The following is a 16,757-nucleotide window of genomic DNA, read 5'->3' as shown; positions in this document are numbered from 1 at the left end:
CATGAAGCTGCACGACAAGCGAAAGCAAAACGCCTCCACGGTCCCGACCATCTTGACCAATGCGGAGCACGGATGAAAGACGGTGATAGTGAAGAGAGCATGTGGAGGAAAGCGGAGGAGGAGGGTGCAGTGTAACCATTAGGCGGAACGTGGAGGAGGAGGGTACGGAGATTTAGGACGCGTGCGACCTAAATCTGCACGCGACCCAAGATTTAGGACGCGTGCAGTGCAACCCATGCAAATCGTAGCAAACCACACTGATGAATTGTTCTCTGCAGAATCTGCACCGCACATTTTGGCAGTCATAAACTGATGTGCCCTGCACTAGTATTGCACATTGCTCCTTCAATGAACACAACATTCTGCATGCACCTTGTAAAGTTATGTTCCTGTGTTTTGCACCAGGCAAGATAAGCTTTCAATTGTTTCTCACTTACAAGGTCCTTTGAAGATATACACATAATGCAACCAGATATATATTAAAGTGAAGGGAAAGAAGGTGACATGAACTAGAGGAAGACGAAGACTGGCCATTGCCTGAACGCCATACACACCAGTTGTAAATATTCATTATTTTACACTCGGGGGGGGGTCTGCTTTCTTTCTGCAACAATACCAAATAATGAAACTAAGCAGTCTTCTTCCTCTTCTTTCTTTATTTTTGGGAAACAGACTCCACGGAACCTTTATATTTTGCTTAGCACTTTAGATATGAGAAAGTGTTCTGTATTTGACTCAATATTCAAAAATCACTTTTACAAATCGGAAATTATGCTACTAATGTAATTTTCAAATTCATGACATGTGCGACTATGGTGTTACGCTGCTAAGCATGAGGTTGCGCGATCAGATCCTGACCACGACGGACGCATTTCGATGGGGGCGAAATGCAAAAACCCCCTTGCCAGGTGCATTGAGGGCATGTTAAAAAGCTCCTAGTGGACAAAATTATTCCAGAGTCCCCACTACGTTGTGCCTCATGATCAAGTCATGGTTTTCGCACGTAAAACCCCAAAATTTAATTCAGTTTATGGCGTGTGGTATGGCTGTTGCACTGAGCTTGCTGAGTATTTCTCCTGCATTAATTTTTCCAACTTCTGCTTATAGGTCCACTTATGTCCATAATTACTCCTGCAGAATTTTGTGATGGTTTTTGCTCATTTTAGATAGCGTTTGAGCATCGCATGGGAGTTTTGCTTTATCTTCTGTACATGTGAATGCTTTCACCTCCAGGTATGAAATCACACCGCACAGGAGCGAGCTTCCTCCAGAGCCCAACAAGGACAAAGACAACTATGACATCAGCGACCTTAATTCTGGCGATGAAGGTGATGATTATGAGAATCCACGCAAAGAAGTTCCTGCCTGGGCTAAAGGTGAGACTGTTCCCTATCTGAAACTGGCCTCTTTGTATGCTTGAAAATTCGGCACCATCCGCCCCCTCTTCCTTGTTTCCTCTTCCAAGATATTCAACACCATTTTGTTGTAAGTTCTTTTGTTAACATTGTCAATAATGGTACATATAAAAGGGGACATAAAGCACTTTTGGGGAAATTTTGTGTAAAGGTCAGTTCATTTTACGACTGTCCACCGAAACTCACACTTTCGCTCAGTTTCTTGACAATTCCGGCCAAGTGGATGTCATGTTTCTAGATTTTCAGAAATCTTTTGATTGGGTTCCACACAGTAAACTTCTCCAAAAACTTGAAACTATTGGTCTTCCTTCTTTCATTGTTAACTGGGCTTCTGCTTATCTATTTAACCAATTTCAGTATGTCAGTACCGATGGTCACTGTTCTAGCAAACTTTCAGTCACTTCTGGTGTTCCGCAAGATGTTTTCCTTGGACCACTACTGTTTCTTATCTACATTAATGATATTAGACATCATCACTCATCCTGTTCAAATTAGGTTGTTTGCCGACGATTGTGTTTCGTTTCACAAAATTAATGTTCCAAGTGACCTGGTGTAACTTAATTCTAACCTGCGTAATATTAGTGAATGGTGTACTAAATGGGGGATGAAACTACATAAATGCTGACAAGACAGTATTCATGCTGATCACTAACAAAAGAAGCAGTCATTCCTTTTCATATAATCTTCCCGCTCACCATCTTTCAGAGGTCAAAGAATATAAATACCTTGGAGTAACACTAAAATTAATGTTAATGCACTTGAAAGAGTTCAGTGCAAAGCTGTTCGGTTTATATTTTTCAAGTGTTGTTCCACTGACTGCCCATCTACTCTAATGGTTCAACATGACATAAAGTCGTTTGAAGCTCTGCGCAGAATACAAAGGTTAAAATTCCTCTCTTTACTAAAAAATGTGAACTTGTCAATGGCTCCTGATTTGTATCTTATACCGATAATGTCCAGGTCAACACGAAACAGGCACACTGAAACGCTAACACCTTACTTTGCCAGAACAAACATTTCCAAATTTTCTTTTTCCCCGCATACTATAACCAAGTGGAATCAACTGCCATTATCTTCACTCATTGACACTGATGCCTTAGAACAGGCCATTCTGCAAATTGATGTTGTTGTTCATATCTTGCCTTGTACTTTTTGATATTGTACTCATGCTGCTCCTCCCGCCAGGGCCCTTCACTGGGCCTGCAGTATGTTCTAAATAAACAAAATAAATTGAAATTTTTCAGGCTACCTTTCAAACTTAAAGAACTTGAGCAATGCTACAAGGCAAACAGAACAAGTATTTCACTTCAGCAGTTTCGACTGGTGGACCAATCTTCATTAGGGTTTACAACAAAATGGCAGTTCGGCACTGATAGTGAAGACACCAGCCTACATTAGGCATCGCAACTTAAATATGAGGAGCAGCTGCTGTTGGGTCAATCAAAGCTCGCAGAATTAGAAGCACTGGAACTGGTAAAACACGAGGGAAAGAAGAATGTCAACATCTAAGAAAAACAAAGAAAGAAATGCGAGCGTGATGATGTCCCAATGGCCATCAGAAGTGATTCTCAAAGTCATAATCTTGAATCCGAACCAAAAGATTGTCCTGAAGTAACCAGCAAAAAAAAAGCAGGAGACAAAGGGCAATACCTCAAATGTCATCAACTTGATGAGAGCCCATTGCCCAGTGCACAACTAAATCGAGTTTCGAAAGGTCTAACTTTTTGTCCGGCATCCAGAAGGATGAACGAGTTTGAATTGTTCCAAGAGCTGGATGGTTTCACGAGAAATTTATGCCTATGGGAGTACTTCTGGGATCGTACAACTGCAGAGGGGAGTCGGGATCAGCTACCTGGACTCTCCGATAAATCATGGACACCTGGTGAGGCACGCGATAAATATCTGGACATGTACATTTGTTCGGTTCAAGAACACATTGTAAAAGAGTGCGAGAGGCATCGTCCTGTCTGCTGTAACCTTTTAAAAGAGGAAGAGGGAGCGCTGCGAACCTTGCGTGACAATCAAACGATTGTCATTAAGCCAGCGGACATAGGTGGCGCAGTAGTAGTAGTTGACTGGAGTGTTTACATAGCCGAAGGTTTCCGTCAACTGGGCAACTCCTAATTTTTATACTGAACTCCCAAGCAATCCTACTGAGAAATTTGAAAAAGAAATAAAGGACGTCCTCACCATTCTGCTCAAAGCAGGGAAGATAACCAATGTGACATTAAAAGCCTTGATACCGAGAAACTCTGGCCCCGGCCGTTTCTGCTTACTACCCAAAATTCACAAAATAAACAATCCCGGCCAGCCTATCGTTTCCAGCAATAGAACAGTGACTGAGAAAATACCCAGCTTCATTGGCATTCTCATTAAGGACATTCTAACTTCATTCCCCTCGTACATTAAAAACACAAATCACTTCGTTCGGGAGGCATCAAACCTGGCTGTACAGGCAGGGGCTACAGGCAGGGGCAGGGGTTACTTGGTCACTATGGATGTAGCATCTTTGTACACCAACATACCCCACGCTGAGGGCATAACTTCCACAGTTTCAACTTACGCTTGCTCCAGCCAACCTAGCCAATTAAAGAAAGATACAGTTCAGACTCTTCTAAATTTAGTGCTTAAATATAATCACTTCTTGTTCGAGAACAAGCATTATCTGCAAATCAGTGGAACTGCCATTGGAACGAGGATAGCGCCGTATTATGCAAACCTCTTTATGGCATCGTTTGAAATCCCCTTCCTCGCAAATTCGGCCATAAAACCAATATTTTACAAGCGATCCTAGATGACGTTTTCTCTGCTGGGCCGACAGTGAACAAAGTCTCTTGCACTTCATTTCCATTTTCTATTCTCTGCACCCGTCAATTTCCTTTACGCACAACTTTTCCCAAGATGGTATTCACTTCCTTGATGTCACTTTGTCACTGAGTGGCGCTTGCATTTCCACGTCCCTATGCAAGAAGCCAACAGATCGTCAGCAATATCTGCATTTCTACAGTAGCCACCCCCATCACTGCAAAACAAGCATCCCCTGCTCCCAGGCCCACAGATACAGAAGAATGTGTTCCGAATCTGCACAATTTGAGAGACACGCGGAGGAACTAAAATCCGCTCTTGTACGAAAAAAATATCCTCCACAAGTAGTAGACAATGCCATTGAACACGCCTGCAGCTTAGGTCGAGCACATATGATGGGAGAAAGGGCGAGCAATACCAATACCCAATCAGATCCGAAGTTGGTCCTCACATACACTACCGGTGCTCCACGGGTCAATGCTATTATCAACTGCTATTTTAACATCATGAAACAGAGCATCCGACTCGTTACTATCTTCAAGCAGCCGCCTCATTTGGTATATACAAGAAACAAAAATTTAAGGTATTTGTTAGTCAAGGCGAGGACCATGTCAGGAACCACGTGCTTGCAAGGTATGTCGTCACATGGCAACAACTGATACAGCTGAGGCATCGAACTCGTCCTTTGTATATAAAATTAACAAAAATCTTAACTGTAATTTCAGTAACGTCGTGTACAAAATTCGGTGCTAGATGTTTAAGCAGGAATACATCGGACAAACGGAGCCCTTGTTGCCTGCGGTTCAACAATCGCTGCACGCATGTGAATAGTCTCCCGAATTTACCCTTCTCCAGGCATGTTCGACTGCGAGGTCACTCCTTTGAATGTGTGAGCATTGTGCTCTTGCAGTTTGGTTTCCAACACACTCGTGCACGCGAGCAGGGAGAATCTTTTTTCATCCATAAATTGCAAAAGAAATAATGCAAATAGCTTGTTTTTGTATTTGTAGTGGGCCAAATCTGAAGAGTCTAAATCTGTTTGAAGGTCAGGCATTAGATGGTCAAGGTTGATGTGGGAAAAGAAATTGTGGCATCATCTGCATATAATGTGCACTGCGAAGAAGCTAAACACTGGGGGAGGTCATTAATGAAGTTTAAGAAGAGAATCAGGCCCAGAATAGTGCCTTGAGGAACACCACCTTTTACAGTAATTGGATCCGAGCTTACACCATTATTACAAATGCGTTGTTTCCTATTGTTCAGAAAGCTCCATAAAAGGTGTGAGGCTGGTCCAGTTATGCCATAATGCTCCAGTTTTATAAGATGCAAGTTGTGGTCAATAAAATCAAAATTCATCGCCAAGTCAATGAAAATCGTTCCGGCATAAGTTCCAGTATCAATACATTTTTTTAATTACGTCAGTGAAGTTTGCAATAGCTATATTCGTAGAAAGCCCCTCGTGGAAACCAAACTAATTAGTGGGAATATCAAGCTTTGTAAAATATTTACTGAGACGGATTTCAGTTAGTTTTTCTAAAGCCTTATCTAGGAAAAGAAGCATGGAAATTGGCCTGTAATGTTTCACAAGCTTACAGTCACCTTTTCTAAATACAGGCGCTACCTCTGCCTCTTTAATCTGTTCAGAAAGCACTCCAATCTTAAATACCAAGGTAAATATGTGAGAAAGCACAAGAGCAGCCAAAGGACTAATTAATTTGATGACAGCACTTATCTAAACCCATGCCCTTGGCACGCAAACTGGTAATAACCGATTGCACTTAAATAAATGACGGTAACGGGGAATTGCACAACAAGAGTAAGTAGAGAGAGTTATCAGAGAAAGACAAGACGTGTTAAAAAAAAGTTTGTGATACCTGGAGAACTGTTAATACATAAGCCATCCTGAACAATCGGAGTCACTTGCTTAAGAAGCTGATTAACCAGTTTCCATTTTCTTTGAGTCATTTGCACAATCCTGAAGCAGCCGACTGTAATAGTGCCGCTTAGCTGCTTTGAGAAGACAGAATGTTACAGCAGAATACTTTTCATAGTGCGATTTTAGTTTGCTGTTAAATGGCTGTCTTTTAGTTTTTTCATATGTTATCTTTCTTCTGTAAAGAAGAAACATTTAGTAGTGCAAGGGGCGTGGGGAGCCCCATATCATCTCTTGGATGATATACTTCTTGTACAGCTGTGTATCGTATCAGTAATGGCAAAATAAAATTGAGACAGTGCTGCCTCGGGATCTGCGAAATTTTAAAAATGTGACCAGTCAGTGTTCAAAATAACCTGGGCAAATTCATTGCTATCAGAGAATGTACAAAGTGAGGCAGAGGGACATGAGCTACAGAATTACTAAGGTAAAAAAACAATGCTGGGTGATTGCTGATGTAGCAATCAAGTGCACCACAATAGATAGGTTCATCGAAATTTGAGAGTATGTGATCAAGTAACAAAATCGTATCATTAATGCAATGAGTAGGCACATTTATCAAAGACTGTAAACCAAACTAGAGAAACAGCTGATGTAATTGGTACAGACGTAGTTAGAAGTGTCAAGTAGGTTAATATTAATATCACCCATTATAAAAATATTCTTGTTCTCGAAAGGTAATTTATGAAGTACATCAACAAAAGCATTACAAAAATCAGCAGTGTCAGAAGACGGAGAATGGTAAATGGAGGCAAATACGAATTTCTTTTTTTAATACAGTGAAGCTTCGTTAAACCTTAGTTGGCCAGAGCTCAGAAAAGGTACGTACTAAACGATAGTACTGCTTTGTAAAGTACATGGGAAAATTACAGGACGTGCCAACTCCTCCACTGTTTATGAAACATTCCATGTTCAGGTTGGATCAGTCATACTATTTTAAGTTATTCCAAGTAATTCAACAAAATAAACTATATGAAGAAAGTTTATCGAAAGACCATATTACTCTTTACGAGAACAAAGGAAACAAGTGCCTAAAATAAGAACTAATTATGGAAAACAAAGTGCTGCATACCAGATGCATCATATTCTGAATGTACTTGCAGATAGACTGAACATTAAAGCTAATAGTAGTGCCTTTATAAAACAGCAAAGACCTTAAGCAAAGAACGCTCGGGCTCTGACACGGCGCCGAAATGATGCTGATTCCAAGCGCCCTCTGCATTTGCGCTTGGAGGCCGTTCCAATCTGTGAGGCTCATCGTTGTGCCGGGCTGACGTACTGCCGTGATTTTGCAACAAAACCTGGAAATACCACATGTTAACAGATACGTACAGAATAAGCTGGTATGGTTTATGCGGATACAAAAGGTATTATCTTCAGTGGCCGCTGAGTCAGTAATTTGAGTTCATTTTAAAATGAAACTACTGTTTAAGCGGGTACGGTTTAACGAGGTTTTACTGTAATACTGAATGGCTGAAGTTCAGTCCAAATGAATTCGCATTTCACAAGACCGATTTCAACATCTGTATTGCCCAGCCTTAGACATCCCGCAACGACACCAGATACCGAAAACTATCCGGACCAAGATCATTATTCCCCCACTTCAGAAAAACGTGAGCACTGAAAACAGCGGTAGATGTAAAGCTAGGGCGGCGGCACTCTGGCAGTGCTACAAAAACCAACCTGCCATATACATGGATGCTGCTCGCACCAGTGATGGTCGACACACCATAGCCGTCACTACTGGTGACGGACACACCATCAGCTATGTGACGGTTAAGACATCTTCCATTGTGGAGGTGGAAGAGACCGCTATCGCCATGGGCACTTCCATCCCGGGCACCAAGATTATAATATCCGACTCGAAAACAATGATTTGTAACCACCCCTCAGGTTTTACTTCCCCTCAAGCATTCAGAATCGTCAACAAAGAACTCAATCAATTGAAGTTAGTGTGGGTACCCACTCATGCGGGCAACCCTAGTAATGAGGCCACCCACCTAGTCGCCCGAGCAGCAAGTAACCGGGAGGTGGGCTTGCCCGACGAGGTTGATCGACATGAAGGTATCCACACCTTTAACAAAATGACCGTTTATTACCGCAAATCGAGGTGAATATATCCATCCCCGCACGAGACACTGACAAGAATACAGGCCACTAACCTCAGGAGAGTACAGACTAGGTCTGCACTTAGTCCAGAAAGACTAGCTGCAATGACCGGTAGTGAATATCCACTAAACTGCAAACATTGTAACTTCCCCCTGGCGGACCAAGATCACATCTTGTGGGGATGCCAAAAGAACCCTCCTCCGAGAGAACTCTTTAGGCGAACTCTTTCACACGAAGAGTGGGAGATGAAGAAGAACACTAACAACCCAGGAGACCAGATACGGTTGGTGGAATGTTCTGATAGCGTCGCGGCGAAGCAGACGCCACGCTAGCCTACACCGCAGGGAAAGAAAACTCCACTCAACCTTGACAATAAAAGTTTTCTCTCTATCTCTCTCTCGATACGAAGATTGCAAAGCCTCCATGAGCGTTGCTGTTACGGTGAGCGAATTCACCATGGTAATTTCAGAAATTGCATAAATTTCTTTCACCAGAAGGGCAGTTGCAGAAAAACACAAAACGGAAAAATTATGCTAAGGTGATGAAGAAGTGTGTGAATATGACCAAGATTATTTTTAAGACTGGGGACATTAAATTGAATGGCAGAAAAATGGTCATATTTAGGTGAGGCATTAGCGAGTTGGTGCATCATATTCTTATCTTGCTTTAGCTCAACTTAGTTCGAGTATGAAGGAAAAGGACAGGATGAGTGCATCCTGTCACCTCTCCTTTTTCCTTCATGCTCGAACTGAGTTGCACTAAATCAAGACAGTAAAGCATTAGCAAGTTCACTCGGTAAAAGCATGTCCATGACCAATATGGTAGTTATTAAATCAGCCTTATCTCAGCTTTCACACATAGAAAATATTTAGATGAGATTCGGAATCACCCCAAAAGACACATCTTGTCATTATTTTCCTAGCCTTTGACACATTTGTCTGTCCAGACAGACATCCATTCTTTCTGATTATTTAGCGAGCACGCCTTGGAAAGCAGGTTTTTGTTCTTGGGTGTTAGGTGGTCATTAGTAAAAATGTATTTTCTCTAGAACCAGAGAACCCAAGAGAAGAGGTTGCAAGGCGAGCCTTAGAAACAAAAGCAGCTTGCTTTTGCATTGAACAAAATTCAACAGTGTTCTTTGGACATGCTACCTGAGTAGGTACTCAATGAACAGTATCAAAATCAGTTACAGACATGGGGTGGTCTTTTTTTAAGTTTCTTCTTTGGAAAATTGTTAACTGAGACATGTATGTATCATTTCATTGCTTATTTTGAGATGGATATATCAAGATTGGTGGCAATCCCACAATTTCTGCTAAGTAGGTATGACTTGGTTATTACTTGGCTTCAAATGTGTAACTACAATATATATGCCACAGAGGGAATGAGTGAAAGTTGAAGCATTTTGATAGGCCATGTGGGTTATGTTTAGTCTAGCCTTTGCATAGGCTTTTTATCTGCACCCCTTGACATCCCTTTGGTGCTCAATAAATCTGATGTGATTTGAATTACATTATTTGCCACAGGCGATTTCTGAACAGTTGGTTTTATATATTACAGATAAATGTTATAACTAAGTTTTATTGCAATTAACTTATCTTCTGCTCCCTGATCACATGTATATTTGGTACGTTATAGCCATAGACTTCTTTCTTTTCATTATAGTGTGTGCTTCTCTTTTATTCTTTTTTCCCTTAAATCAAGACATTGGAGTCACTGGACAAGTGAAGGTGAAAAGGCAGAGACATTCCATAGTCTGTAGAGGCTTCTTGGTCAATTAGTATGTCCAAGGAACCTGTATAGAATCTGAAACTGTTTTTTCACCTTCGCTTGGTCAGCAACTGCTACCTCTTCGTTCATCACGTCTCCCAACCAGACGAAAATTTTCGTCAAACTTCGTACTACATCTTCTTTTCCTTTTGAATTAATTTTCCCTTCATTCCTTCCTGTTGGTGTTAGTAAATCAGCACCTCATCGGGTTTTCTTTTTCCTCCAATCTTGCTTCTCATTTAGGTACTGCCTTGAACAAGCTTGTGGCGCAACAGCACGCCAAATCGATTTCAGGCCTGGAGATCTTTGGTGTGATGCCCGAGCCCAACTTGGACGAAATATTCCCGCAGAAGAAGAAGAAGTATTTCAAAAAGCGCACGAGCTCCCAAATGTGGGATTGAGGATCTGAGGGCTTGTATGTTGTGTTAGAATTGTGGAGTAACTGCTGATTACCCTGCCCTCCTCCATCCAGTTTTAAACTTGCTGTACAAGTGCAATAACAAACATTTTTCCGAGATGTGTCTGCACAGTTCTGTATTCTCATTTTGTCATGTTCTTTGCAAGATTTTGAATTGTTTTTTATTTTACCTCTGCAGAAAACCGAATGAACGCACTTCACAATCATTGTGTGCACGCTCACGAAGGCTAAAGAGACTGAAATAGATAGCTGCTAGGTGACTTGCTTTTATTGTGCAAACCATGTGGACTCCTAGATGAAGCCGTTAGCAAGAGTTAACCCGCTGCCTCTTTTTAATTCCTTTATTTCTTGCTTTTTCTTTTCTCTCTGTCTCTCTCTTTTTCTCCCCAACTTTTTCATACCCTGATCCAATATTCCAGGCAGTACAAATTGACCTTTGCATGGCTTACTCGAAGAGACGGCCATCACTTCCACATCAAATTGCAATGTTCAAACAACCTCTAAAGTAGGTCCCACTAGCTACCATCCTAATAGTAATGTAGTGCACATGTTTTAATTGCAGACTGAATTTTTGAAGTGATGCTACACCTAACGAATGGAAGCTCGGCAGCACAGTGTGACGCATACATGCAGCTACAGTGCACGCTAGTTGCTGGCAGAGTCGTGGTCACTGCGTCGGCAAGCACTTAAAGCCGGTACTTGTGAATCAAAACTCTCACAGAAGCGGCATTGTGTTTGCATTTCGGACTTGTGCCACATGAAACAGGCTAATACCCCACTCAGACGAACAAATTTGGAGATACTTTAAGCAAGTACACTTGATCTCGCTGAGTGTTACTTTGGCAGCAGTGTGCTAGACGGCAAAACCATGTGTCATTCGGGATTTGTAAGTCTATGAAGTCATAGGGCATGGTTGATATGATTCTGGGAATTTTTAGTTTTGGAAATGGTTACTGTTTTATTGCAAAAAAAAAATGCTTATGTACGAGAACCTCTGCCATCAAAACTAGAAATTCATCTTTTTGTTTGGGCCAGTACAAGTAAGGAACATATCCAAAATCTACTGGGTCAAAATGGCGGAGTTCACCGTAAATGAATGTTCCAAGTTTTCTTTTTCCCTTCACTGAGGTCACAAAGGTGCTCAGAACATTTGAAATTACAAAGTCTTGAAAATAGGGCTGACTCTGCTGTGAGCATTTATTTATTTCTTGAAGCATAGCAAACAAGGCTACACACTTCAATGCAGTATAGTGAGTCCCTCGAACACACTAGCTGGCATGTGCACTCTACAGCAGCGGTCACTAAGTTTGCCCGCCTGACTCAGGGGTATTAATTAGTTTCGGGGTTATCACTTGCACAGCTGCAGTACATACACCTTAAAGCAATGATGCTGTTATGCTTTGCAATTTGTAGGAGTAATGTCTGCCTCTTCATGCGATTCACCTTGAGCGAAATTCTCGATCAACTGATAATTTAGTGCCTGAAGATGCTGAATTACTTCTGCTTCAATCTGCTTCAAGGGAGTGCACTCAGACATCATTATAATGATGTCGTATCTGGCACAAAATTACTTTCGGTATATCTTATAATCCATTATATCCATGTTTACCATGCTGGCATTCGACTGTATAGAGTTTCTCGGGATGTCTTCATTAAAGTAATGCAGATGTCTTAGTATCATTTTTGTTCGTTTCTATTTTGCTGTAGTTAAAATGATTTTTTTTCCTTTGTTTTTTTAACTTAGCCCAACATACTTTCGCATGCACATTTTCATGTAAGCTCAGCATTGTAAATACATTCTCTCATGCTGTGTCACTTTGTAGCTTAATGTGTATGCACTTAGATTACATTCTGTCTCAGTGAACTCCTTTGCCTTTCCAATAAGTTTGCTGTTTTTACTGCGTCACTTGCATTGCCGCCCTTATTACAAAGCTCCTTGGAGCTTTGTACTTTTTTTATTCTGGACAGAAGGGATTTCGTACTGCATTGAAGGCAGACAGTGTACGAAAAAGAAGTTACCAGAAGGCTGTGTGCATGCGTCGTGTTATTGTTGCACACAGGATCATTTCTTTTCAAGCAGTAAATGCAAGTTCACTTGTTCATATATGGTAGAAAGGGTTCGCATAGATGAAGCTTTTGTGATGCCTCAATGCTTATGTTTGGTGGTTCACTCTTGAATATGATATGCTTAGCAGCAGTTTGTACATTAAACTATTTATAACCTTAGGTGATGTCTTGTATTACATTTCTATATTCATTTTGTGACTGCACATTGTGCCCTATTTATTGTGTACCCCCACCCCTTCTTTTTTTAACTGATATAGGTGCACTGTTGACTTCTGTTGGTTCAACCTCTACAGGGACTCGCAAATTTGTTCATACTATTCATCATCCAAATTAAAATGAGGCTTCAACAAGCATGGATGCCGTTTTTTGGTTTTCGAATGCAGTATATTTAACCAGTGTTAAATTAACAGGTCATCTGTGGTCCTTAACTTTGCTCTTCTAAATAGGTGGAAAATCCCGTAAGCCTTTGCATGCGAGTTGCCTGGGCCAAATTCTAAGCGCCATCGCTCATTCCCTTTTAACGCACCGCACAATGTGCGAGCTCTCCAAAGTGAGCACGCATTTGCCACCTGATTGCTATGCAATGACTCAAAGAAATAAATAAAATGTAGGTGCTGAAAGGTTTCTTCTGTCTGTGTCTGGCTAGCTTGTCTTGTACATGACAAGGTAGGTGCTGGATAGTTGGTTCATGTGATTTCAGCATTGATGTTAGTGGCAGGATATGAAATATATGAAGAAAACCACAACGCAGAAAAACATCTTTCCTGTTTCGTGGTTTTCATCTTGTGTCCTTTCACTCCATAACACCTATGTACCAACTAGCCCAGCTACAAGTAATATTTCAGCATATAAGTGGTAAAGGTACAACAGCGGCCCTGCAAGATTTAAGAGAAACAAGATGCAACCACATGCTTGCCCTGTGGCCACAAAACTACTTGTTTTGTGCTTGAGTGATAATGATATACATGTTCTTTGTGCCTTCATATTCATTTGGTTAGTTGCAAGATCCCATAGTGGTGCTCAGGTATCCTTGCATCAGTACCTATGGCCCTGGGCAAATAGTGCCAAGGAAGCAGGTGTAGGAGAAAACATGATTGACACTGCTGTGGCAAGTTGACAAGTGTGGCGACTGAAACTCAACAGAAGACTGTATTCCCCCCAAAAATAAAGGAATCCACTTGCACAACACTTTGCTATAAATAAAGTAAAAATAAAACCTATATGTTGAGACAAACAGTGGCATCGCATGTGACTTGTTACTATAAAACCCTAATAAATATAATAAATAATTGTAATACAACATATTGCTATGAATTATAAGAAATTCAACATTTTATATCGTATTTCAACAACTGAGAACAATGCAGAAATGCAAAAAAGAAAGAAAGAAAAGACAAACTAGTTGTTTTGCTCAATAAGATATACGAATACAATGGTATAGAAAGTTAAGATTAGTTTGATGTAAATAAAAGAATTTTTAAGTTTTGTCTGATCTGATACGGTTTCTGCAATATTAACGGAATGTGTTGGTATTCCACAATGGTCCACATCTTTTCTTTGAATAACAACTAAAGCTAGTGATGTTACTGTCTTGTTAAATGTTTGGATCATGGAGATTGTTAGTCTCCTACGGTGTGCCTCATAGTCGTCTTGTGATTTGGACACTTAAAACCCCATATATATATATACCTTTTTTTTTAAGTCTCGTAATGTGTTCTGCAGTGAAGACTGCATGCTGGACCTCCAACCACAGACAAAATCATATGTAAATACGATGTGCAGTGGTATATACCAGGTAATACTGTAGGCATATGCACGTTGCACATCACCTGCTTTTGTCTGTCAAGCATGCTGTAAGCCAAGTGAAATCAATAATTTATCATGCACCCCCTCCCCTTTTTATTTCTTCTAAATTGCTCAATTCTTGCTCATCAAAGAAGAAAACGGGGCCAGGTCAGAACCTACCGCCGAGCGTATACCTGCCATGCGAAAGACCGCTTGTACCCAAGCCAGTATGGCGCTGCTCATAGGCGGCGCCACTGCGCTCACAATATGGCGGCACCTACGAAAAAACGGTCTAGGCACGGAGGAAGGAAACTAATGGCGTTTTTCACTGGTCGATCTGGAGCAGCCGCCTGAATCCTCGAGCGAGCGCTCGGCTTTCACCAATCCGAGTCTGCCAGTGGAGCGCACGAACGCTCCGCGGGAGATCACACAGGAAGTGTGCGTGCACGTGACACAAACCGGTTCCGCAAACTATGCCCAACACAATGTTGTGCGTACCGACCGGGTACCGATTTCGCTTGATGACGGAAGTGACGCCATGTGACACGTTCTATTTCCGCCCGAATCCGCGTCTCGGCGGCGGAGCAAGTGAGAGCGATCCGGCGCGGAGCGAGTTGATCCGAAACGACCAGTGGAACGCGCGAACCCGCTCCAGATCGACCAGTGAAATTCGGATTCGTTGCTGCGGAGCAAAAAAACCTGCTCCGAATCGACCAGTGAAAAACGCCATAAGGAGAGGCCCTACCCCCTCCGCGCGCTAGGAGAAAAGTGTGGCGGAAATGACGTATAGGTTCTCATTTCTTTTGCTGCTTTTTTATTTTTTTTGCTACATGGCCACGCCTTTTGGGCCACAATGGCGGCGTTGTTCTGATTTTATGAGCGCTCACACCAGTGGCGTAGCCAGAAATTTTTTTCGGGGGGGGCTACGCCACTGGCTCTATATATATATATATATATATATATATATATATATATATATATATATATATATATATATATATATATATATATATATATATATATATATATTCCACAGTGCTACGGAAATAAGCGTAGCGGTGGCGTCGTGAACTAAAGTATGTGACCACGGGTGGCGCTGTACAACAGGAAACGGAAACGGGGTTTTGCACACGCTTTACTAGCTGTTCTGTGGCTTTACTGGGTTTCTGGCTTCTGCGCCTCGATCGTGCTCCCGCCAGTTTTGTTGCTATGTAGCAAACGTAGCGCCTATATTAAGTAGGCGCTACGTTTGCCACACAGCAACCAAACTGGCGGGAGCACGATCGAGGCGCAGAATACATGTAGCGCTGAGTCATATCGAGTTAAGGCACACTCTGAACTGACTTTTAAGGGCATCCCGAGCTGTTTTTCGTTTATTACGCCGCCGTTACGCCGAGTTGTGCCGCCGCGCTCCAGCTTTTGCATTTCGTGTAGGGCTACTGACAAAATGCGGTTTCCAGGTGGCACGATGGCCTCGACTGGAATAAACGCACACGACACCAAAGATTGAGTAAGCCTGAAAATATTTTATTTGCATTTTACAAGTACAACAAAAAGCACACGTCTACGCATCCACACAAACGCGGTTACATAGGCAAGAACATAGGCAAGAAATGGCTCATTAATAAGGGTAGCACAAACGCACCAGAAAGAAGACCTAAGCTACAAAACGTACGGTCGGCTGCTAAGTATAATAATTTCCCTGTCACCGCGTGTCACTTTTATACAGCACTACCAGGCCGGGTAGTTTGGCGGAAAGAACGCAACAGCTTACGGCCGTCAGCTGCCTCTGTCATAATTATCCTAATCTCCGCATCAACGTCGTGCAAGTCCGCATACAGGCATCTGTATCTGAACCATATATGTGCCAGCTTAATACATGTGTAGTGAAATTATGACAACCACTGCGTCTTATCAAACGTATTGGTTTTGCAAATGCGCATTACAGCTGACGGAACGACATACTGTAAGTGAAGCACAAGAGAACAAGGACAAAAGGAGGATACAACACTTGAAGAAATGAAGAATTAGTAGGCGTACAGCAAACAAGCGATGACGGAGAACACACAATGATCGGGTGTTCTGTGACATCGCTTTGCGTATTTACGGTGTTATGGAGATCAACGGCATAAAAACGTACCTTCAAGCGTACTCCCTCAACCTCCGCCGCATTCATCATGATAATCAACGCCTAAACAAAATGAGGCACTATTTTTTGCCAAGAGTAGACCTTTTTACAGCAAGTTTATGTAATGACTCGCAGACGAAACCAGCATGCTTTCGAAAAAGTTTTACCGCCGTAGTATTCGAACGCCAACGGCCAGGAAACACATCGATGCCAATAGGCTGTCGGCTGTCGGTGGTTAATCAAGTACAAAAACCTTGACGCTATGACTAAAAAGCAGCTTCAACAATCAAATTTAAAAAAAATCAACTGCCTATTTGCCTGAGGTAA

The 16,757-nt window shown here is 41.8% G+C and overlaps 1 protein-coding gene across 3 annotated transcripts in view; it reads left to right on the top strand.

Annotated features, from left to right (window-relative positions):
- Positions 1–12,676, top strand: part of LOC139051313 (inner centromere protein B-like) — a 73,966-nt gene extending 61,290 nt beyond the window's left edge. For all 3 annotated transcript variants that reach the window (XM_070528320.1, XM_070528319.1, XM_070528318.1), the window contains 2 exons: positions 1,234–1,376; positions 10,276–12,676. In XM_070528320.1, the coding sequence (XP_070384421.1) occupies positions 1,234–1,376; positions 10,276–10,433 (301 nt within the window). In that variant the 3' untranslated portion in view covers positions 10,434–12,676. The remainder of the gene's footprint in view (positions 1–1,233; positions 1,377–10,275) is intronic.
- Positions 12,677–16,757: the final 4,081 nt, after the last annotated feature.

This window comes from Dermacentor albipictus, unplaced genomic scaffold (assembly GCF_038994185.2).
Source record: "Dermacentor albipictus isolate Rhodes 1998 colony unplaced genomic scaffold, USDA_Dalb.pri_finalv2 scaffold_11, whole genome shotgun sequence".
Taxonomy (NCBI): Eukaryota; Metazoa; Arthropoda; class Arachnida; order Ixodida; family Ixodidae; genus Dermacentor; species Dermacentor albipictus.
Note: the sequence above shows the minus strand (reverse complement) of the source record. Positions and strands in the feature narration are given on the sequence as shown.